This window comes from Desmodus rotundus, chromosome 1 (assembly GCF_022682495.2).
Source record: "Desmodus rotundus isolate HL8 chromosome 1, HLdesRot8A.1, whole genome shotgun sequence".
Lineage (NCBI taxonomy): Eukaryota > Metazoa > Chordata > Mammalia > Chiroptera > Phyllostomidae > Desmodus > Desmodus rotundus.
In genome coordinates this window covers 206781139-206806784 of record NC_071387.1, presented here as the reverse complement: position 1 = coordinate 206806784, position 25646 = coordinate 206781139, and the positions used below count along the sequence as shown (strand labels likewise).

Below are 25646 nucleotides of genomic sequence, written 5' to 3'. Positions count from 1 at the left end.
CCATATCTGTCCAATCTTCTACCATCTTATCTCGTTCTTACATAACTGTTTCTTTATCTTTTTGATTTCCATGCTCCTTCCATGTTCATTGTCCCTGTCCACCCCCCACCCTGTACTCTGCTCACGGAGTTGCCTAACCTGTTGCGAGTAACTCATTTCTTATGACCTCATTACAACACTTCTTTGACATGCATCTTCCTTCCACTTTTCCCTAGAACGATCTCCCCTGACCACTGATGTTCAGGTCACCCCTAGGCTGAAAGAACATCCTCTTTATTGTTCATGTTTCTTACACAGCTTTCTCTCTTTTTTCTTTCTTTTACTACCAACCTTCTCAAAAAGTCCCTGACCTAAGCATTGCATTGTGGGGTTTTGTTGTTTGTTTGTTTCATAAATTACTTTATTGTTCTTTAATTACAGTTGTCTGCATTTTCTCCCCACCACTCCCCCCAACCCCATCTAAACCCACCTCCCTCCCTTGCTTCCACCCTCCCCTTTGGTTTTGTCTATGTGTCCTTTATAGTAGTTCCTGAAAACCCTCCTCCCCACAGTTTCCTCCCCCCTCCCCTCTACTTCTGTACCATAATTGTTTCCTTGGAAGTTATCAGTGTTCTGTTAATCAGCAAAACTTTTGCCCTTGAGCCCTCATTGGTAGCATTTAAACTGTTAACTAAACACACATTCTGAATCTTTTTTGAGGGGGAGAGTGACTTTAACGCTGAATCATTACCGAGCCATTGATTTTCACTATGCCTTCCTGAATTTATTCTCTTTTATTTATTTGATGGCACACTTCAGTTCTGTACATCTGAGCTCCAAGTTCTTGCCATAAGCTCCATTTTCTTAAAGGCTGCATGCTATCACCTGGCCCTGTACATATGGTAAGTTATTTAATCAAATAACACCATCATCAATGCTGAGCCATTATGTCTTTGGAAGTCTCTCTAAAAGTTTGACTCATTCTCTCAAGTCATTTGGGATATCAAAGGTTGGCCCTTTTTTTAAATGTTTTCTGTGCTGCACATCCAGTCTCTCACTAAACGCTCCCAGTTCACTGAGGTGGCACATCTCTGCTGGTCCCCTGTCTCACATCCCTGTCACGGAGACTAGCTGCTCTAGAGCTAGTGACCTTGCAGCCTTTGGTCTGTTCTCTCCACCATTTAACACTTCATTGATGCCACATTGATCTTTTATGGATACAAGCTGGTCATTTCTCTGCTCCAAACCTTTCAGTCCTTGCACTACAAATTAAGTCAAGTAAAGCCCCGCCAGGCTGGTACCGTAGCCCTTCTGTGCCCTGACCCCAGCCTAACCCCCAGTTTTCCTTTTCCATGGTGTCCTGCATGTTCCAAAGTAGCCTCAGGCCAAACGTACAACTTGCTGTTTCTGCAGAAATCAATGGTAATTTCTCACCCTGGCATCAGATGTTCTCAGAAATGTCTCTTGTGTGTTAGCGAAATCCTGTGGAGTAATTCTTTATTTATACCTTCTTGATTTTTCGGACTGGATCTGATCATTCTTGTCTCTCCCCCCAACCGTGCACTGAGTCCATAATTGTAGGGCGCTACTTATCCATTCCGTCTGTGTTACCACTATTTTTTCACAGTTGTTTTCTCCACTTTTGTTTTGAAAGTGCCTTAAAAGCAAAGGCCATTTATTTTAATTTTTTCTTGAAATTTCTAGTACATGTTCTATGTAATATGTACTGTTCTATGTACTATTTACATGTTCTATGTAAATATGTACTGAGTGAATGATCTTTAATAGAATTAAGAGTGAAAAACAGGGTAAGAGTCAAGGCTCCCGAATAAAAACAGAGACCCTAGAAGTGGAAGCATGAAATGCGTAAACACTTAACACCTCAGAAAGCTGGAAACAATATTCTCCATTTGTTCGTTCGCTCTTCACTTTTTGCTCTTCTGACATCAGAATCACACAAAGCCTAAATGTATTGTTAACACTGAATTCTGACTTTATTAGCAAAGAAGCAGGATGAATAGAATAGGAACGTAAGGGAAGACATTGGCAGAGACACAACAAAAGTCACTATTCAAAGAAAGTTTGAATCTAAACAAGCCAGACATGTTTTCTAAAGACAAGTTCAATGAGAACAATGGGAAATACATCTCTATTAGTACCTGCTATATTCAAGTCATACTGGCAGATCATGAGAAATACTTTAGTTTATTTTTATTATTTCTAATTTAGTTTTTATTTTGTTGTATTTTTTCCTTAACATTTATTCCCCCATACTTTCTTCCACCTCCACCCACCCCCCTCCCACCCCGCAACCTCCACACGGTTGTGTGTCTCCACGAGTTCTTTCTTGTTTTTAAAATTTTGCTCTATCTCTCCACACCCCACCTGCCCCCAAATTTAAAAACCCCACCTTTCAAGAGCTGCATTCCACTTAGAGATGAGGCCTAGACTTATGCAGAGGTCTATCTCGGTCACTGCTGAGCCTCTAGTGTCTAGAAGGTGCCTGGCACATAGAAGACCTTGAATGACTGATACAATAAGTGTCGATTAGTGAAATTAGGGCACTCAGATGGGGAAAGCTGGACTTTCTGATATATATTTTGTGACAGGAGGTAAGAAAATACACTGTGCTTTGTACACACATACATGCACCACATGCAATTGCTAATTGTGTGTGTATAATTTTGAGTCAACAACCATCACATGTTGTAACAAGACTTTTAACTTAAAATTGCTTTGTTATCTGAAAGGCTCTTTTTTATGAAAATATTTCATGTAATTTGAGATTCTAATGTATACTTAAGAGGAGTGATTTTTGCTAACACAAGTCTGTGTGCTCAGAAATGTAGAAAAGTGAAAGGTAGGTCAAACCTTCAGAATCTCCAAAACTTATACAGAAAACCCTGTTACTTAAAAATAAAGAAAGTACAAGTAAAATGCAATGTTTAGGAATGTGAAAATTATTCTATATTCATAACCAATTAAGTTCCCATTATATTTTATCCATTTTATTCCCTAGCCTTTCTTTTCAATGTTTTTGAAGACTTCAAAGTACAAAAATATTTTAGTATATAAAGTGGCGGAAAGAATTATGAATATGTGTGACCATTGAACACTCTTATAAAAATCTTATATCATGCACACCCTGGCTGGTGTGGCTCAGTGGATTGAGTGCCTGCCTGTGAAACAAAGGGTTGCCTGTTTGATTCCCAGTCAGGGCGCATGCCTGGGTTACGGACTAGATCCCCAGTAGAGGGTGTGCAAGAGGCAACCACACATTGATGTTTCTCTCCCTCTCTCCCTCCCTTCCCCTCTTTCTAAAAATAGATAAAATCTCAAAATAAAATAAATTTTATATCATGCACATGAAAATTAATTAAGTAGGTATTTCAAAAGCACTGCCTATTGAAAGCATTCTCCTATTTCCATTTCTGTGGAAGAAATAAAATGTTCTACCTTTTTCATATGTCAGAGACAAATTTCTGAAAGGTCTTTAACAAACACCTGGCTTATTCTTAATGTTCAAATCTCAACAGCAATGTCACCTCCTTAAAGAGGCCTTCCCTGAGAAGTTCATCCACACTAATTTCCTGGAACTCATTCTCATCACACCAGCCTTTTTCTTCTGGACATATCACTCCATTGTCTTTTGGTCTTTAAATTTATTTCTTAATTGCTCATTTTGTTATATGAACTCTGGATCCAAGAAGGCAAGGACTTTTTCTTGATTTCCACTATAACCCAGCCCCTAGATAGCATATATTTAATAATTGCTTGCTGGATAAATAAAGGCAAATTAAATAGGGATCTCACACTTGACACTTATCTCAAAGAATCACTGATGAGTCGAGCTTGGAGAGAGCATTCTGTCAAGCAAAGAGTGCGCCGATATGGGTAAGAAGAGAAATACCCACAACTGTGAAGTCCTGTGGCCCTAGAAGTCTCTTTTGTTCATTTTTATTTTTTGTTATTAATGTTTGAATACAGTTGTCTCCATTTTCCCATCACCACTTTCTCCCGCCCTACTCACCCCCACCTCCCACCCTCAATCCTACCCCCCTTGGCTTTGTCCATGGGTCCTTCATGCACGTTCGTTTGGGACCCTAGAACTTTCCCAGTACCACTTTAGATTATTCTGCAGACGTGTTGTTTTTAATACGTAACTAAGAGATGCTGGGATCCTCAGGTTCCTCTGTGATTTAGTTTTGATGTGTGTGCTATGTGCCAGAAGGCCCTATTTTATGTGTGGTTGTTTGTATTCTCTTTTGAACTTTCTCCAGGTTGACGCATTAGTGATGTATTTCACAGTCAGCTGGGGGGGGAGGTGAGGGATCGTTCAGTAGAGTACTGTTGTAGAAGGCATATAAATATTCTGTCCAGTCTTTATAACCCTGTAAAGTCCATGGAGACAGAAAAACAAATTTTATGTTGCTTTGCCAAGTCTGACTAGAATATTGTCAGCGGCTCATAAAACAAGTCTTGCTGGCTCCCCCGCCCAAACCTAAGTGGCGGAGCGCCTCAGGGTAGAGCGGGTTCCGAGTGGCAGATAAATTTGGGTGTTCTTCCTCTTTGGGCGGGACCAAGGGACCCGCACGCCAGCTCTGCTAGAATTGGCAGCTTTCTGGGAAGTGACTAGAAAGTTATCTTCAAACAGTATCTTCATGTCACTGTGCACTAAATTACATGGGCCAGGAAGTAAAGGAATAACTTTAATTCCCCGAGAAAAACTCTTAAGAAGGGACCAGAAACTTGGCATTTTCCTATGCTTTGTGATGTATTATCTGGAATCTATAATGGTCGCTGTCCACAGTTGCGCTGTGGCCGTGCCAAGTCACAGTTCCGCCTCTGCAGAGCGGGACTTCGGGGACGAGTAGAAATGTGGGTTGGTGGAGGATTGGCACCCCAGCAGTTGCCTGGCCTGGCTGTCCCTGGAGAGCACCCCCTCCTCTGCCTATTTCTCATAAACTCCTGTTTTCCCCTGGTTGTGCAGAAGTATTCAGGGTTTATGTTTTGAAGAGTTTAAATCCCCCTTATGATATTCTCAGTGCCAATAAGAGTTACACGTATACTTTCAGTTCTATAATGAACGATGAAGGAGAACCTACCGCAGAGGGGCTACGAGCCTGGCCCTGACTCCGCCGCCTCCTCCAAATCCAGCTCCACAGCTCACTCCGTGTACAGCTTGGGACTATTTCATAACTTGTACGTGCTTCACTTTCCTCTCCCACAGATGTAAATGATGATAATAATAACTACCTCATGGGGTTGTCATAAAGATTAAATAAGCAAAATATATGAAAATTTAGAAAAGTGCCCTGACTGGTGTGGCTCAGTGGGTTGGGTGTCCTCCTTCATAGTGAGAGGTCATGGGTTCAGTTCTTGGTCAGGGTCCATGCTTGGGTTGCAGGTTTGGTTCCCGGTCAGGGCACATGCAAAGGGCAACTGATGGATGTCTCTCCCTCTCACATCAATGTTTCTTCTGTCCCTCTTTTTCCCTTCCTTTCTGCTCTCTCTAAAAATAAATAAGTTAAATCTTTAAAAATAAGTAAATAAAAATAAAAAATTAGAAAAGTACTTGGCACAAAGTAAGTACAAGTGCAGTTTAATTCTTGGTGTTACTGCGATTCAGTGAAGAGCAGTCCTCAGCCGGTCCTCATGGCGCTCACAGCTTAGTGAGAGGCAGAAGTCCAGGCCGCCATCACTGCGTTGTCTGTGCTGTGATAGGGTCCTGCAGAGGGTGTGGGCGATGCGCAGGAGGGGCACCAAGTCCAGCCTTATCAAGACTCAGTTCTTTTGGAACTTACTTAAACGATCTGCTAATAAGTTCTTCTTTCATTTTAACAGCCAGCTTTCTGGAGACAATGTCTTAGCATTAAAACTTGGCGTTGAAATGTTAGGACCACAAGACTGATGAATGCTTTAGTGAAAGAAGGCAGTAGAGTTAAAACCAAAAACTGATTAGACAAATTCAGTGAACTGTATAGCTCTGCTTATGAGAACCTGTTGGAATATGTACAAAGCAAGAAGGTCTATTTTTAACATGATCAGATTTATACTGATTCGATTAGAGCAAAATGGCCAACTTAACAGTGGAGAAAGAGGTTAATGCCCTTCCGAGCCTGTCTCCAAAGTTCAGAACGGATCTATTTTTAAACGATGAGTGTGAAGAGCCATGGCTGAAAATAGGTACAGATCATGTGTCCCGGGAGAATATAGGACGTCAGTATATTTCATTTTCACAGAACATGGCTGAGAGTATAATACTGTCCCTCTGACCTTTAATTCGTCAAATGGACTGTTAGGGAAGACAGCATAATTTGCATGCATGTTTATTTAGTACAGCTCTAAATAATTATTTAAAGTATGTATTTGTCGATTTTTAAAATGTCTTCTAAAAATGGTTTCAGGCAAAATTAGTTACAACAAGCTAGAATCTGGTACTGTGAAGCTCGACAGAGATCTTATAAATGATCAGATTCTCATGCGACAATCACAGTAACAAAAGGCTAGAAGGATTACGTAAGTGGCCTGGTCAGTTCGAGGTCACATGACCAGGCAAAGAAATCAGGTCTCCTTTCCATTCTTAGTTTTTTTTTCTGCATCCCTAGTTTCTAGAAAACAAATACACACACACACACACTCAAAAAATTATTGATTTAATGTGGCCAAGACTTTGACCCAGGCATGATGGGAAGGTAAACAGTAAAATGTGGTTTCCGATCTCAAAGTTCTTACTATATGCCTGTAGAGACAAGATATAAATACATGACATAAATATGGATAAAAGTTAAAGAGCATTACTAAAAATACAAGACAAGTAGGGAGTCACGTATGGTTATTTGCTAGAGAAATACAGATAATACATACTAAAATTCAAAATAGGTTAAAGGCTTAAACATAGGGAAAAGCCTTCCAGGTGTGGATCTTTGTGATGATTTTTTTTTTTTGATACACCGCCTAAAGCACAAGCAAAACAATCAAAAATAAGTTGGGTTACATCAAACTAAAAAGCTTCTGCAGAGAAAAAGAATCAAAATGAAAAGGTAACCTATGCAATGGGAGAAAATATTGGCACACCACACATCTGATAAAGGGCTCATATCCAAATTATGTAAGAAACTCATACAACTCAATAGCAAGGAAACAAATAGTCCAATTAAAAAATGGGCAAATGACCTGGATAAACATTTTTTTTTCCAAAGAAGATATTCACGTGGTTGGCATGCACATGGAAATGTGCTAAACTTCCTCCATCATTAGGAAGACGAAATGAAAATCCATGACATGTCATTGCAAGTAATATCACCAAATACAAATCAGTAAGAAATCCCCTCACCCCTACTAGATTGGCTGTTACTAAAGAGACATGAGATACAGTGTTGGTGAGGAGGTGGAGAAAGGCAGCAGGGGGAACAGGAAGGGGTGGAGAGCTCATCTGTACCGTGGTAATGAGGGAGCACCAGACGCCTGGGCCTTTTCCTCCAGCTTTCCTACCATTGCTTCATCACTGGCCCGCTCCCCAATATTTCTCTGTGTGGCTTTTTTTTATTATTAAGACTTTAGAAAATCAGTCCTGTACTAATATTGTGTAATTCCACTCATAGGAAATCCCTGGAATGGGAAAACTCAGAGGGACAGAGGGGCCGAGGAAGGAGGGGCTTTGCTTTTACTGGTTACAGCATTTCTGTTGAGGAAGATGAGGGAGTTGTGGGTGGAGAGAGAGGTGGCGGTGAGGCAACACGGTGAACATGCTTGTGAATTGTACACTCGGGATGAGTTAAGTAGGTAAAACCATAAATATTGTTATGTATATATTTTATAAAAATTTAAAAATTAATCTTAGAGTATAGCACCCAATCCTATAGCTCTACTCCAGAGCCATTTCCACCCTCCCGCTGCTCTCATGCCCTGAACATTCAAGACGCCTCACTCTCCATCCCGAAATGAAGCAGAATCCTTTCTTCACATGACAAAACACCTTTTTGAATTTCCCCGGGAGTGGACAGCTCAGAGGTTGTCTAAGTGTGTGGGTCATGCCCCCTCCAGGGCCTCCCCTGCCATGTGGGGTGCAGCTGGGTCTTGGCAGATATGCCAGAAGGGTGTTGCTGCATCTCTGCTGCCCCCTCACCAGCCTAAGTGGTCCTGTTCGTTGGCCTGGGCCGCCATGGCAAAATACAGCAGACTATGTGGTGAAAACAACAGAAACTATTTTCTCCCGTTCTGGAACCCTGGAGTTCAAGCTCCAGGTCTCTCTCTGTGTGTCCACAATTCCAGCCTCGCTAGCGCCTGCCCTCACAGCGCCCTTTTAACATAATCGCCTGTGTACAGGCCGTCGCCCCTCCAAATACAGCCGCATTCTGAGGCATTGGAAGTTGGGGCTTCAGCATATGAACTGGGGGAGGGCAGAAACACTGGTCAACACACGCAGTGCTGCCTTCGCATCTAACAAAAGCGACAGGAGAATGAGTGGTTAATGCCTCTCGGGACCCTGCCTGGTTGTTGAGCTGGCCTGATGCCCTCACGCGTACGCATGTGTGCTTGTATTCTTAGACACGGATTATCTCTATTCCTGGCCTGTCGGTAGTGAAAATAAATACACGTGGATTATATTATAAAATTTCAAATACAGCTCTTGTCAAATTCTCCAAATCACCTCCTCTAAGAATTAAGTCTTTTAAGTCACTCTGCTCTCCGCTGGTCCTGGTTTAATAGTATTTTTTAGTTTAGCCTACGTAGGGACATCTGCTTGCTGTATCTGACACTTTCCGTCCATCTGTTCTTCCTCTGTGCAGTAGGCCTGACTCCTGTTCCACTCGTAAGTGTCTCACTGCTTACAGCTGCAGGCGACAGGAGCCGCCTCTGCTGGCGCTCACGGACCCTCCCTGAGCTCCCGCCTGGGATTCCAGCGAGTGGGGCTGAAACACAGCCCCCCACAAGCGCGTTCATTGTTGATACACAATTCTTGGATTTAGTGTTTTGATCTTTTTCTTCCTCCTTTTATTATTAATTTTTTAAGAATGTAATTTAAGTGAAGGCTGAGAGAATTTTCTGTCGTCTGCTGTCATTCTGCGTGGTGCCTAACAGCAGCATGTTCCTGTGTCCTAGGAAGGCAAACCAGTGGGACTAGGCGAAGACTAAATTAACTTCAAACAGCGTATGCATTCACATTGTAAGATTTACATGTGAGGCCCTACCTCAAAGCCCAATTAGATGTTTATGAAAACTGTGACTACAGAAAACATTAAAATTGTTGAACCTCTGCGTCTCAAAATTCATTTTGTTCTGGTCTGTTTTTTACAAGCAGACCGATTTCATTTCAGCCACTTAATCACAATTGGCCATTTGTATATGCAGAGATTTTAGGCTAATTACCCCTTAACTCATAATTTGAAGAGACTATTTATTAATCTAACAATTATTGATATAGCTGGATTTACTTTTTTTCTTTTTCTTTTTAGCTTGAAAACAAGAAGACATTTAGTGGCTTACCAGACTGGGAAGTCCAGTAGTTGAACTGGTTTAGGGGATCAATATTGATGGAGCTTTCTCTCACCTTCCTCTCTTTTTTCCCTTCATTTCCTTTGTTCGATTACAGTTGTCCCCATTTTACCCCCATTACTCTCCCCTGCCCTGCCCATCCGCCTCACATTCAATCCTCCCCCCATTGTCCTTGTCCACGAGTCCTTTACACGTGGTCCTTGATATAGCTAGATGTCAAACCAAGTTATGCTGAAAATGCATAAGGTTGCCAGTATTTAAGAGGCCATTACATACTTTTTCTCAGTATCACTATTGGAGTTTTCATAATGTAACTTTGAATAACACAAGATGGAATACTGTGTGGCCATTCACAGGACCATGAGGCCCATGTCTCAGAGTGGGAAATATTTTACACTACAAAAGTGGAAGGAAAAGGAAACAAATATTGGATGTATATTATGATTACAACTATATTAAGGTGAATGAGAGGTTATTTTGAATATCTAAATGAAGTAAATGACTTTCATTAAGGAGATGAGTATACAGAGTTTTTTTCTTTTTCTTTTATATATTTTAAGGAATCCGTGTATATAGATTTTATTTTCAAAGGTTTTAAAAAGTACAATTTGTTTGCTAATAAAAATACTTTAATGATGGAAAACTATCACAAAATAAAATTGACTCTATGTTAACTCATCAAGTCTTCCTTTCTATCTCTAACTCCTTTAATCTCCCCAACATAAATACACCATGGGGCAGAAGTAGGTTTACAGCTGGGAGTATGTGAGACAGAGTTTATTATTCTATTATTACTTATTGATTATTGTATGCTTTTATACAAACAACTGTAAAGCTACTTTTGAACCACTTTGTATTAAAGGGAAGCCTTTCTTACCTTTGAAGTTTATTACATAATTTTTGATATTTAAATTATTTAGGAGTTGCAATGAAAGCTCTCTGTAAAAAATAAGACAGATGATCACAACTAAAGAACTAGCTTGCTGTGAATGCTCTGGAACAGGACACAGAAATCCAGGGAAATGCTCTGAGGTTAGGAAATTGAAGCGGCACCTAACTTGAAAGTCAGTGTTTGGATAAATGTTTAAAAGTTTTTAGAGCAGTAAGATCTGCTTGTATGGCCTGATTTTCTTCTACATTCAGTCAATGTCTTGCAGTTTAGAAGAACAAACCACCAGCTCAGTATCACCGAGGTGGGAATGCTGAGAGAGAGCTATTTTTCGAATTCCCCCCATGTGTTTCTTTTTTATTAAAAAAAAATACAGAATATTTTTGTAATTTACATCCACCTTCCAAATTTACTATCTTAACAGGGCAGCTTTATTATAAGAATCCTGTGTTTTATTCCTTTTTGTCCAAAAGGGAATTTTATTGACTGCCCCCAAAAGATATCCATCATGTTCTTCTTCTGAACCTCTGCACCCACCTCAACTTCGGCCTTTAATAACCAGTCCCCAGCTCAACATTTTCTAAAAAATCAGACCCATATCCTCTTACCAAATGACATTGAAATCTTTATTTTTTTGAAATTGTATGAAACCGATGTTCTCTACCATTTGTTTGATCGTAACAGATACTGTGTATGGTAATTATAACTTCATACCGGAGAACAGGAGTGACCGTGGTTTAATCATCGCAGTCCTCTGTGACAGGGTTGCTGGTGTTCTCCCTGTTTGACAGATAAGAAGATTAAGCTCTGAAGACTCTGAGTCACTTCCTATGGGCACAGAGCCAGTTGGTTTTGGAATTAGGGATTGAGCCCAGACATGCAGAGAGAGAGAGGGCGGGGGGGAGGGGGAGCTAACCATGTTTATTTTATTCTTTACAATTTTCTTACACTGCATATATACATGTATATCTTTCTCCCTCAACTAAATGTAAGCGTTCATATCCCTCTCTATTTTAGGAATGAACCATGGTTTCCACACCATCTCTTATAACTTGGAATGTGTTGTTAAAAGTAGAGATTTTGAGTCATATCCCCTAAAGATTTATTTTTGGATTCTCTGAGTCTGGACTGAAGCCTAGTAAACTGTATTTTAGAAAAATGCCATAAATATGTCCACAGGTTTACCGTCTTCCTCTAAAGAATCACAGGGAAAAGAACGTCACCTTTGGCAGGTCCTTAAGGCCATTTTCTTTCTTGATGGATTGTCTCCATGAGAGCTATGAGGAGGGCAAGGGCCCGTAGAGCAACCCTGAATCCAGAGAATCCAGTTGTTATTCCCCAAGAATGTCCTCCATCAGGCCCACCCACCCGAACTCCACCGCACTGTGGGCCCCCTGTGTGTACCGCACTCTGGGCTGGACACTCCGGCGGGCACTCAGAGGTGTCCACCCCTACGGCTCATAATGACTGCCCGGAAGCTGCCATGGGTGTCTTTGCTTTATTTATTAGCTGTTGCCTCTTATGCTTTATTTATTGCCTTCCAGCTTTCAGTGAGGTCTCTTAAAATCAATTTTAGTTGGTCATTTCTAGATACTGAGTTACTCTTCCTAGAAGCCTTGCAATCTAAATCTAATCCCATCAGGAGTCTAGTAAACCGTATTTTACTCACCTACGGAAGTTTCACAGTCTGTTTCACCTCTCTCTTCAGGTTATACATAATTTTGAAAAATTGTACTTTGTGTTTGTCTCGCTGAATTCTTCATTAAATAACATTTAAAATGAAGCTTTAAAAAACTCAACAAATGCATTCTGTATGCCAGATCCCCTTACATGTGATGGCATGTGTGTTCTGCAGCAGACCTCTCTCTGTCCAGTGGAAATGTCATGTGAATCATATGAAATGCAACATGAGATGTTAAGTTTCCTAGGACTTACATGAAAAGTAAAACATAAAATTAAGTTTAATAAATTTTGTTTGCTAAATATATCAACATATTATAATTTCAACATGCAATCAATATCATAAATCATTAATGAGATCAAGTAAATTCTTTTATTTTTTGTCTTGAGTCTTTAAAATCTAGTGTATTTTTTACAATTATAGCACATCTCAATTTTGATGCTAAATTTTCCTCAGAATCGCTTGATCTATATATAGATTTCATAAAATGTTCTGTTGAAAAGTGTGTCTATCTACCCAAGTTTTCCCAAACATATTTAACATTTTCTCATAACCGAACTGTGTCAGTTTTTAACTTTAAATTTGAATAGTTAAATTTAATTTAAAATTCAATTCCTTAGTGGTTAATAATTCCACGCAGCCATTGACTACCATGTTAGGCAACATTAGCTCCAGGAGCAGAGTGTATACTTTGGAATATTGGGCTCATTCCGACGTGGTATGTGAATTTTATGAAATGGCCACCTCTTTAAGACTCATTGGACTCATCTGAGTTACTATTTTACATCAGTAACTTGGGTCCATGTCAGGCTCTCAAAGGCATGAAGTTCAAAAGAACAACATCGAATTCTTAAGGGTCTGTGATAATTCTGGATATGTGCAAAGGTAAGATGGCTTCTTAGATGCTATCAGAGCCCTAAATTCAGGAGCTGGGTTGGCTGATAAGCAACAGTTCTTCCTCTTGTGAATGTGTACTTTGGGGCAGTTAACTCATTGTCTTCTTTAAAACGGGGTAGTAATAATAACTAAGGCACAGGGTTCTTATGAGGGTAAAATAAATTGCTACCTGTCAACATCTAAAGCAATACCTGGAACCCAGCAGAACATCAGTGTTGTCTCTTAGTTTTATTATGTTCATTCTTAAAATTATCCCTGCCTTAAAGGAAAAACACTAATGTATCCAATTACTCTGTTTTGATTGTAACCAGTCCAGGTTACTGAATTGGGGAAAAATAAGGCAGCATCAGTCAGAAGCCGTTCATTTTGAGGGTGTTGTAGGTGACGAAGTACCACTTGATACAGAGTTGACCGAGTGCACCTGTTGTTTCTAATGTTAACATAGAAGTCTGCGTGTCTGGATGCCACTGGAATGTCCGTCTGATGGGAGTTCTCAGGAGGGCGCTCTTGTGTGCTCTGCACAGTATAAAATACGGGTTATGGTGGGTGCAGGAGTTTGGTAGTGAAACAGCAGCTCTGTCTGGTTAAGATTACTTAGTAACTCATTATTGTAATGATGGCAATTATAGCAACCATGCTTACAACTTTAGAACTATACAATGTAGAATAAAATAATGTAGAATGGAAGAAATCGAAATGTTTCACACAATGGAACTTTCCGCAATGATACTTAAGTTATCAATAAGGAATTGTAGTGCAAAAGTAATCTTAAAATATTGCTATTCTTTTTAATTATAACCAAACAATACTGCTTAAACTTTCCCAGTGTCTCAGAGTATGCGTTTCCAAAGCACAGATTTATTGTTAACATAAATCCTTCTTGAAAGAATCTAAATACAACAAATCCCATTTTTCCTGATTGTTGTAGAGTTAAACTAGCTAGAAAACAAATTACAAAAAAAAAGAAAAAAAAACAATAACAGTAAAACAGACCATTGAGAATGGAAAGGCAAGCCACAGATGGGGAGAAGATATTTGCAATGCATGTGCCAACCAGCAAAGAACTCACGCCAGGACTATAAAAAGAACTGTTACAATAGAAAAATCAGAGAGAGCTCGTGACTGGACACTTCACCAAATAGGGCACTCTGGCCAGTAATGAGCATGACAATCTTAATCACTGGGGAATGTAAAATTAAACCACACATGAGAGAAAAGAAAAAAAATAATAATAAGGTCTCTCTTCATGCCTCCTAATGGCTAAAATTATGATAACATCAAGTTCTGTCAGAGGTGCAGGACTACTGGGACTTCATGTGTTACTGCTTCGTGAGAAAATATGCAGTCATTTCAGAAAACTTTTGGCAGTGTCTACTAAACTATTGTGTTGGCAAAAAAAAATCTGTTTAGTTTTTTAGCCATAAAATAAAAGACACATTTTCATTTTCATCAGTAACTTCAATGATTTGGATATTTTCAGTATATCGGCTATCACCTGCATGGTAGAATGTTGATTGTTCTCAGTTAATGTCTTGACTTGATTGCTATCAACTTCAACTGGACTACCCGACCATGGAGCATTGTCCAGGGAGAAATCTCCAGCATGAAACTTTGCAGACCACTTTTGACACGTTCCATATTCAGTCAGTCACAGCACCTTCTCCACAGGCTGTACAATTTTTTTTTGGGGGGGGGGGCATTTCAGTTGCATGTCTACCTTCCTTGGAATAATAAAGCATAATATGCTGAAAAGATTGCTTATTTTTTCCATCTTCAATATTAAAATGGCTGCACAAAAATTCACCAATTTTGATAAGTTGGTTTTTTCTCAGAGATTTTATTTATTTATTTTTAGAAAGAGGGGAAGGGAGAGAGAAAGAGAGGGAAAGAAACATCAATGTGTGGTTGCTTCTCACATACCTGCTATGGGGGACCTGGCCCCCCATTGATTTCAAACAATCAATCCAGTCATTTTAATGGCATACCTTTGTCTCCTTTTAACTCCATTTCACCTTTTATCGTCATGTGGTTTTTCTATAGAAATATGAACCCAGACATGTGCCCTGGCTGGGAATCAAACTGGCAACCTCTTGGTTCGCAGGCCAGCATGCAGTCCACTGAGCCACACCAGCCAGAGCTGATGTTTTTTTTTTAATGCACACTGATATGACAGCTGTCACAACACAGCATATCAAAATTGTTTCAAGTGAAGTTAAAGATAACTAAGCTCTACTAGAGCCATGGAACAGAAAAAAAAAATGAACTTTTTGGCCAATCCAGTAAATACATGCTTATCTGATTACCTAGCAGTTTCAACCTAAGGTTAAATATTCAAGAGGAAGCAGTGCGTGAGCCGCTTCAAGAATGGTCATAGCAGGCTGATTCGATCGGCCTGAACTAGAAACCACCCACATGTCATGAACAGCGCAGTGGACAAGTTGTGGCCAAGTTACAAATGGAATACAGCCTGAAATATAAAAACGAGGGAGAAGCGAAGAAGTTTCTGGCTCATTACATTCTTCCTATCAAATGTTTGCTAGGATTCACAGTTTCAACCAGCTAGTATTTTCTTGGAAGTAAAAGTCTCAGAGAAGGAGAAAATGAGTTGATTCCTTCAAGCAATAACAACGATATGAAATGATCTCCGCAATGTTATAATCAGGGTGTTCCCAGCAGGCGCCCTTGAACATACAACGTGTCACAGAAAAGGTATCCGCACAGACAAGCACCAGTCTAATTGTGTGTAAAATATACTTTCAAATATTTTCTAGAATAAAAGGTGAGAGAACAATGAAGAGAAAAATTTGTAAGGTTCAAAAAAGAACATAGATGAAAGGAGTGTCTATTATTTGTGTTTGAAAACTCTTATTTTCTCTGCAATCTGACTTATTTGCAGTTTTCTCCATAGTATCCTTCTATGTAATTTTACATGTGAAATCATAACCTTTCAAACAATCAATCCAGTCATTTTAATGGCATACCTTTGTCTCCTTTTAACTCCATTTCACCTTTTATCATCATGTGGTTTTTCTATAGAAATATGAATACTAAGAAGCATATTTTTTAATACACATAATACTTTTTTCTCAAGGTAGATGCTTAAGCAAGCATTCTAAGAGTTTTAAATAACCATTTCCAACAGGAATAAAACTAAGCTTTGTGAATACTTATTTCCACTTAATCCTTTTAGTCTTCTTCCTTTCTTTTTCCCTTTCTTTTCTCCCTCCTTCCATCCACTCATACAGGCATTCGTGGTTATGGAGCACTTACCGTGTGCCGAACCTTGTTGTAACTCCCACACCCACCACAGGTCTTTGGCTAATACCGACCACAGAGAGCCCTGGACACAGCCACCCATGGAGTCAGTTGTGGGCCTGTGGGCGTGCTGCACCGTGTATCATGTGTAAAATCTTTCTCCTAGTTTTGTTGCTCTGTTCATCTTCTGGTTTTCAGCTGATTTTCAAATACTTACAACCCTCCATGAAGCTCCACTATTAGAGACACCTCTTTGCTCTGCTAAACTCATGAAATATTGTTGAGGATCAAATGCCATCAAAAGATGGTATTTCATCTTTTCCATGGTGGACCCAAATTTTGGGGCCTGCTGTGTAAGCTGGGATTTTTAAAAAGTCCATCCCGGATCATATCAGGTCATTCTATGAAGCAAGTGTAGAGAAACCATCTTCCTCAGTCTTGGAATCCAGAGTTTTGTGTAACTTATTTCTCCAAAGCAGGGAACTCAGATCTCGGGTTCTGTGAATACTTCCATTTCTCTTTTTCCCTCTGCCCACATCTTCACTGAGGTTACTTCAGTTACTACGTGAAGTAAGCAAGATCAGACATTCAGGCCCCACCCTTTTCTTCTGGGGGCTCCTTGGAGAAGAAGTTTCTGAGAAATGGCATTGTGGTCAATTTTAGGTTCCATTGTTTATTCTGTTACACATGTGACTTGCAAGATTAAAAGTGGTCAGTCCCATATCCCTATTCGGTTTAGAGAGATGTGAAATCTGGACCAGAATCCACAAAATGGAAGGAAACATGTCGATCTTATAACTCAGCATTGGCCTGCCCAGAATTACAACACGTCCGGAAAAGAGCGATCCCGCCCCTTTCCAGTCAAAGACTTGCAATGGAAACATGAGAGGCTTTGAAAGAGTGATTTTCTGATCCAGCCCAGACCATGTGGAATTTATAATTAGAGATTAGAGTTAGAGACTCCTTTAAGTAACCCTTCTCTGCGCTCCCCGCTGTTCTCACTCCAGTGCAAAGGATGCTAAGAGGAAACATCTATTTTTAAAAATTAATTTATTTATTTTTATTCAGTTACAATTGTCTGCAATTTTCTCCCCGTCCCTCCACCCCACTCCAACCAGTCCCACCTCCCTCCCCCACCTCCACCCTCCCCCTTGATTTTGTCCTTGTGTCCTTTATAGTAGCTCCTATAGACCCCTCTCCCCACTATCCCCTCCCCTCTGGCTATTATCAATGGAATTCTACGCAGCAGAGATAAAGAAGGAGTTTATACCCTTTGCAATGGCATGGATGGAACTGGAGAGCATTATGCTAAGTGAAATAAGCCATGCGGTGAGGGACAAATACCATATGATCTCACCTTTAACTGGGACATAATCAACAAAAGAAAAAAACAAACAAAATATAACCAGAGACATTGAAGTTAAGAACATTGTAACAGTAGCAAGAGAAAACATCTAAATGCCGCTGTCTGGCAGTGGTAGGTCTTGCTTCCTGTCCGTAGGTGGCAGTGCGATTGTTCAGCACAGTGGAGCCCAGGGCAGTAATGATACAGCTAATAGGCAATGATGTGGCTTCCTTTCTTCATGCAAAAGGTAAAGGAGAGTAAAAGACTTCCCCTTTTTAGAAGTTCTCATTTTCCATAAAGAATAATAAATGTGAAGTTGTAGAAGTGGAGGCTTGTGGAGAAGTGGAGGTGAATTAAGATGTATTGAATGTTTAATATGTGCCTGTACTATGCTAGGAGCTGAGAATACAAAATTCCAACACGGAAACAAAACGAGCCCTGGCTTTGCAGAGATATGTAGATTATCAGGATTTGTGTATTTCTGGTTCCGAATTTCAGTTGCCATGCTATGCCATATACGTATTTAATTTCCGTATGTTTGCTTCCTGACGGGAATAAGCTCTCTCCTAAGGTGTTTACTCTTCCCATTTTAGGAGATCGTCAACTTCAACTGTCGGAAACTGGTGGCCACCATGCCTCTGTTTGCTAACGCCGATCCCAATTTCGTGACTGCCATGCTGAGCAAGCTGAGGTTTGAGGTGTTTCAGCCTGGAGATTATATCATACGAGAAGGAGCGGTGGGTAAAAAAATGTACTTCATTCAGCACGGTGTTGCCGGCGTCATCACGAAATCCAGTAAGGAGATGAAGCTGACAGATGGCTCTTACTTTGGAGGTTAGTAAGGAGAAATGCAACCGAGCTGACAGTAAGTTGCTTGCGATGTCTTCATGAGAATTTTGGAGATGTCAGAATGTTGATTTGTTGGTTTTGACTACAAATTCATATTTGAGTTCTGATCAAAGTGTCTATAATGCTACATTTCACATATCAGGCCTTGTCAAGCTTCGTGTTTAAATATTCCTCAACACCAGAAAAAAACTGGAGTGCTTCCTTTAGAAAAAGGCAAGAAGTTTGCCTTCCTATATCCATAGGTTTATCCATTGGGGGGAATTCAAGTGAAACTCATTTTCTCCTCATCAGTGAGGAACTCGGTAAGTGGTCTTTGTGAAGGGTCTTTATTCGTCCTTCACAGACTTCATAATTTTCTAACTCTTCTGAAGGCTTCTCCATCAGAATCCCTGTATCCACCCCAACTCTATGTCTCCACAGAACTTCTCAAGGCTTTCCAGGGGCCTGGTCTCAGTCTACCTCATGCTGAAATTAATAGGTAGTCACCTGTCTTCATTCAGATGTTAGATGGCAAGCAACATGGGGCATCTAAGAAGCTGTCTCAGGTCAAAGATGCTCAGGCCCCAACCATCAGACACATTTTTATTTGTTTGTTTATTAGAGAGTAATCAACCAGTGTATCTCGTCCCCCAAACATCAGTAGGGACAAAAACAAAGTATCACATCAAATTAATATGAATCGAGAACCAATCAATGAATTGCATTTTTGATATAATAATTCCAATTATTATCATAATAATCTGAGTTTAAGAAGTTTTCTTCAATAACAGCTAAGATGTATTTATTAGAAAAAGTTTATAATTGTATTAAATGCTTTTGTGGAATTTATCAAAATAACCAAAAGGTTCTTATTCATCCACCTGTTGCTGAGTAAGATGTGCAACTAAAAAAATTAGCTTCTTTCGCTTCCTTCTCACCCATTAGGGACTGTTTTGAAGTTTGCTTCTTTTCCTGTCTTCACACGCTTCTTCCTGGTCATGGTTCTGTGTTGCTCATCAGCCCCTTGGCCTTTTGTGAAGAGTGTGCTAAGAAAAAAGGAGATTAGGAAAAGCTAAGAATCTAAAGGAGTCTACTTTAGAAAGCACAGAGAATTAATGTTTGAAGGAGGAAGAGAGAGAGAGCAATTGAACACTGTGGAGAGGGTAGAAGGGGGTTAAGTGTTAATAGAAAAAATACAATAAAAAAAAGAAAGCCATGGAATAATAAATAGAAGTATATAGTATATGAGCCTTGTTTGGCACAGGTGGTTTGGAGGTAAAACCTTGTTGAGGCTGTTCTCAATGAAGGGACGGGTGTGACACATATGTAAAAGAGAAGTTCAGGAGGAAGTTCCTGGAAGTTTCATTGCGCAGTAAGAGTGTATTTCTGCATCTGACATCCAAAGCCTGGGACATTTGCCGTCCGGGATTTATGTGGGTTAAACTGTCAGTGAAGTCTCTTAAATTAATGAATGTGCTTGTGTCTATAAGATCATTTGGGGCTTAAAAACGACTTCATCTTAATATGTCATTTCTTCAACCCATTGTAGCATCTCTCTCTACAAGTGAGATTGGTCTGTAATCGTGTTGTTTGTTTTTGTGATCCCCTAACGACTTTGGATATCAGATTATCCTCACTTCCAAAAAGAGTAAGGAAACTTTGTTTAAAAAATATATTCCCTATTTCAAGGAAATTCAAACAATCTAACTTTACACATACAGTTGATATTTATTTGATTTAAACACCAAGGAAGATAATGAAAGGCAGTTAGAACTAATAATGATAAATTGTACTTACTTAGCATATCAGGGTTTAGCCTTCCTAACTCTTTAAGTGTCTAACATGAAACCGAAACAGAGGGGAGCTTTGTATTATACTAATTTTACATTTGTGTAAACTGAGCGTGGCAAGCTCAGAGTACAGTTAAGCAGAAAAGCCAGGATCCACTGAGGAATGTTCTTTCCACTTCTAAAATGTCTGCATTAACTAAAGATAATCAGTACACAAAACACACTCCAAAATAGTGAGATAAGGAGACTCATTCAAAGAAAGATCAAATTCAGACTTTTGTGTTCTGTGCCTAACTCGAGTTACTGACACAATGATAGAAAATGATTTCTAGACTAACGTAGATTTGTAACTCGGAGAGGTTTTAGTTGTTTCCCCCTTTTGTGCAAGGAGGGAGAGAGCATGTTGGGTCCGTGCTGGTCCCGCAGCGTGCAGTGTGCCCCAGTTCAGTTCTAGGAGGGGAGTGCAGCAAGATGAGCCTGAATGCCTACTGTGTGCGAGGCACGCTCCCCGGCCCTGGGGATATAGCATGGAGCGAAATAGCCAGAACTGGCCAGTCATGGAGCTTATATTTTTAGCAAGTACTTATATTTTAAAAAGAAGAACATAATAAAGCAACCTAGAAGTTACTGAAACATTGCTATGTGACATTATCAGATGGTGACAAATGCTTCAGGGAAAACTGGCGCAGGGAAGAAGCATAAGGAATGCCCCCTCGTCCACAGGGCCATATGGAGAGTAGAGTTCAGGCGGGAGGGTGTCAAGGCTTCCTACTGAGAGTGGTGCCCAATGGGATCCGGTGCCTGCTGAGATCCGTCCTCACGGCTCAGGCAGGTGATGGGGCCCGCAATGAGTGTGGGTGCTCTCGGAGTAGGGTTTTGCTTGTAGGAAACAGTCCCTAGACTCTTCCTTGACTTCTCCCCTTTTACAAACGAGGAAAATGAGCCTCAGAGAAGGTGAACAACCTGGCCAAGGCCCTGTATCTGAAAAAGGGTAAAGCCAGGTTTCGCACAGCCGTGAACGTGAACCCACAGCCTGCGCTTTGTCCACCGTACCTCACTGCTTCCTACGAGAGGGCGCAATGGCCCTCAGGGTGCGTGCGTTAGACACTAGCTAAGCCTTAGCTTCTCTTCAAAGCTGTCCATGGGCCTTTTACACATGCACTTGTTAAACTGTTTCATGGTCTACTCATATGGCCTGCCTGACCCTCCTATTAGTCATATTATCCACTAAGATAAAATACCATTAATATAGCTCATTAACATTTCGAATGATGTATTTTTGTATTCAATAGTTCATAATTTTCTAGAGATGTTCTGTTTTTCTAACGTAACATGTTTCATAGTTGTTTTATCTCCATCCACTCACCCCTTGGCAGGCGTTTTTCATTCCACACTGAAGTGTCCTAATTAATTCAGTCTTTTGACTGCCCTTCTTTCAAAATGGCTGTCCTGCAGTTCTTCCGAAGGTGTGGTAATGTGAAGTAAACCTACCAGAAGGAGCCTACTTCCTGCGACAGCTGCGGTTGTAAATCATTTGGTATTAAATGCTGCTTAACTGTGTCTCACATGGTGCCAGCCTCCAGGAGTCTGCCAGGAACTTTATATAGCTAATGTGCATACTTAGGATTTTTATGTCCAAAATGCATTTGGCCAGATATGGATCACCTGGCATTTTAAAGTCCAGAGCCACAGATTTGAAAAACCAGACAGGCCATCCCTGCCACGGTGGCTGTTTTTTACTAGTAAGAGACTGAGTACCGGCTGATCTCTAGTTGACAGTTCCCTTCACCTCTATGCATCACGTGTTTCTAAAAGCTGATGCTGATTTTCAAGGTGTGAGGAATCTGTTGATGGTCAATTCATAACTGGATTAGCTCAGTGCTCCCATTATATTTATGAAGCGGAGGCAGCAGCAGAGAAATACAATGAGTCACATTGTTCTTGCTTTCTTTCTCTTCCTTATCTGTTCTGTTCTTTGACTAGGCCAAAGAAACATGTGTTTCAATACTGTTACGTCAACTCTGATGGATCTTTTTGCAGGTGGTAGCCCACCTACAAGTACCATGTAATGCACAAGCATGGGGTAGCTCAGCTAGGTTATGGGTGGGAGAGATGTTAGTCCCCATCGGCAGCCTCACTGCACTGCCCTAGGATTCTATCAAGTCACGTAGCCATGTGTCAGTGTATAACAAAGGATTCAATCTGAATGTCTGAGACACTTAGGAAAATCCAGATGAATATAAAAAGGACATTTTATTCTGAAGCCATCATGTTCTCTCTCCTTAATAAAGTAGAAAAAAGGAAGAGAAATGAAAAAGAGGAGGAAATGGAAAGGTCCTTGTTATAGTTCTTGGTTTTCTTATATTCCTGAGGTATTCATGTGGACCACCTTTGTGATTTTTTATGATTAGAGCCAGGCCATATCTTGAAGCTAGTAACATAAAATCCCTGTGAGGCAACTATACTCTTATCTTTATGTCTAATTCTAATTCATGCGCTTAATTTTTTTTTTAAATGTGCCTTTACTCAGTTCTTCAATCAATATCCATCAAAAACTGGGAAAAGTTATTTTAGTATAAAGTACAGGATTTTCTAACCTCCTGGAACAGATCCAGCAGGTTATGATTCACTTCAGAATATAAAATTGTTTGAATACTTTTTTAAATGTTCTTCTTCTTTTGAAAACATAAATTGCTAAATTTTGATTACCAATAATAGTCTCTGGTATTAACATTTTACTTGTGTTATTCAAATGCTGACTTTTGTCATGATAAACTTTGTGTATGTTATGGAAGGAATTTCTGGTAATAAAGAACAGATGGAAGATTTGGGTTTTCATTGTGTATGCATAGCTGTGGAGGAGGGTGGGAAGCGGGGTTTTCTATCAAGCGTAGCTAGAGGAAGACCTTTTTAAGCAGCGTATACGGTACATTACCAATCAGGATGGTCTAAGAGAAAACCGTAGCCCAGATGGATGTTTTCTCTAGGCTTCTCCTTGCAGTTGATCTGCATTACTGATTTGAGAACCAACAATGGGCCCCTTAGTCTGAGGTGCAAACCCTCCCATGTCCGCCTGCATCCCTGGATTCTCCATGTGTTTTATTCACTCCGCAGCTGTTCCTCTCTCAAGAACATTCATCCAAATTGTGCGCCTTGCTCTTTGTATGAAGAAGAACAGAATCCAAATCCTTTAACAAAAATCTTCAAAACCCTATACAGTCTGGCTCATCTATTTTCCTAATCTCCACTTAAATATCTCCCTTCAGACACCTTTACCTGCACCCTGCCCCACCCCAAGATTATTAGTTCTTACTAATTAGTCAAGTTTTCTTTGGCAAGGACTGACCTTTTTGGTTAGGAAAAACAATTTTCTTTAGGCTGGCACTTTGCTTCTCATAATTGTTAAGATACCACTCAAATGTTACTTTTCAGTCTCCCCTAAGCAGATGATTTTTTTTCTTTGTGACCTTGACCTATTATGGAGCAGTTTTCATTATTATTTAGTCAGCTTTCCATATGAGATTATGGACTTTCTGAGCTTAGACACTACAATTCCTCCAATTTAAACCTCCAGCACCAAAGCACAATGTGTGAACTACTAATATCATAGACATTCAGTAGGAACTTGAACAAGGACTGGGTGGCTGGATGGATGGGGGGATAAATGGACATAGTTTCCCTCGTCTCTGCTCTTGATCTTTCTCTTCTGCTTTCTCTTCAGCCCCCAGATAAGAAAAACAGTCAAGCCTCCTGTTCACTTTGGTATTATACTCTGTTAAACTCATTGTCTTTGTCTCAAGACAGGAAGTCAATACAAATAATAATGAGGAATTGACGCGGACCCTGGCTGGCAGGGTTATGTGTTGTGGCTGCGATGAACAAATTCACAGGGACTACAGAAGTCCTGTGGAGAAAAAGGGATGGCAGAACCACTCTCTAAGTGAGAGAGAGGGCCCCGACCCCTGCCTGGACAGGCTTTAATTGGTTTTCTGGGTACATTACATTGAGGATGGTCTTCATTTACTATGCACAGGTTCGCTGTAGGTGATTCCCTTTTACAGATAACAAAGAAAAGAATGTTGCTAATTACTTCAAAGAGAAGGATGTTGCAGATCAAGGGGAAAAGTGGTTGAACTGGTTACACTCCATACTTGGAAGGTTTAGCACAGATTTTAGGAAGTTACTTTAGGGAGATGCAGTAAACATTTGCTGCCTCAATCCAGGGTGAGGGAGTTTTAGCAAAAACAAGCCTCATAGCAGCCTAGGTGCAATGCAGGCCTGATTCCCCATGGGAAAACCTATCCGTGGGTGTGGGTCCTGTGTGCTGACCTCACTCCCCATCGGTTTTGCAAAATCAGGGACTGGGCTACATTCCCCATGCCACTTTGAACAGTCCCATATAATAAATTATAAGCCAAACTAAATGAGACACAAAGCATTCCCTATTTATGAGAAGGTCATTGTTACTATTTAAATCACTTCACCTGATTTTAATTAATCTCACTGTATGAGGGATTCAATAATATAGTTTTAGAATGTAAAACAATAGACTCTAGAACCATGCTGTCTAGGAGAACCTGCGTGATTGTGGCCATGTTCTCTACTCAGCACTGTTCAGTGAAGTAGCTACTAGCCACGGACAGCTCCTGGTGTTCGTGTGAGTGAAGGAGCAACTATTTCATTTTATTTTCATTAATTTAGATTGCATAGAAATGCCCCAGTGTGGCTAGTGCCTACCCTGTTGGCTAAACCTGTTTTAGATTGCTAGAATCTGCAGGGTTTTCAAGGCAACTGTATCCAGAATAGTGTAATCAGACGTTGATCTTATCTATCCTTCCTGGAAATTTTCCAGTCCTTCCAAAACTTTGTTTTATGCTAAGTCCCAAATATCCCTAAAAGTAAATTTACCTCATAAATGAAACAAATGATATTTCTTTCCTTCTTATCTTCCTTCCTTCATGGCCTTTTTCTCTTCATCAAATAGAGACTGAAAATCTTCTGTGTTCAGGCAGAATTCTAAGCATTTGTCATACAATAACAGATATAATTCTAACATTTATGGATAGCATATGCTACTGGGGAGATACCCATCGAACAAAAAATAAATGAATGCAGGAAACAATTTCAAATAGTAGTAGGTGCCATGAAAAAAAATATAAAGCAGAGTAATGAAAGGACAGTGGGGCAGAGACCTGAATAAAAAGAGGAAAGAGCATGGGGAATTGCAAGAACAAAGTTTCTGCAGTGTGAACAGACACGGAGAGTTCTGGGAACAAAAGAATATCAGTCCCAGTAGAGCAAAGGGTCATAGGAGCTGAGCTCACAGCGGCATCCAGTGAAAGAACTGTGGGGCATATAGGCCATGATGTGTCTCTAAGCCATCACAGTGATGGACTGAGAACACTCACTGAGGCCATGTGAGAGTGTGATGCACAGTGGCAAGGAAGTGGAGGTAAGGACCTGGAAGACCTGATGGGGTAAAAA

At 40.2% G+C, this 25646-nt stretch overlaps 1 protein-coding gene across 1 annotated transcript in view; it reads left to right on the top strand.

The window, feature by feature from the left end:
- Positions 1–25646, top strand: part of HCN1 (hyperpolarization activated cyclic nucleotide gated potassium channel 1) — a 296663-nt gene that overhangs the window by 238959 nt on the left and 32058 nt on the right. Inside the window, exon 6 of the mRNA XM_024571964.4 lies at positions 18138–18378. Coding sequence (XP_024427732.3) covers positions 18138–18378 — 241 coding nt within the window. The remainder of the gene's footprint in view (positions 1–18137; positions 18379–25646) is intronic.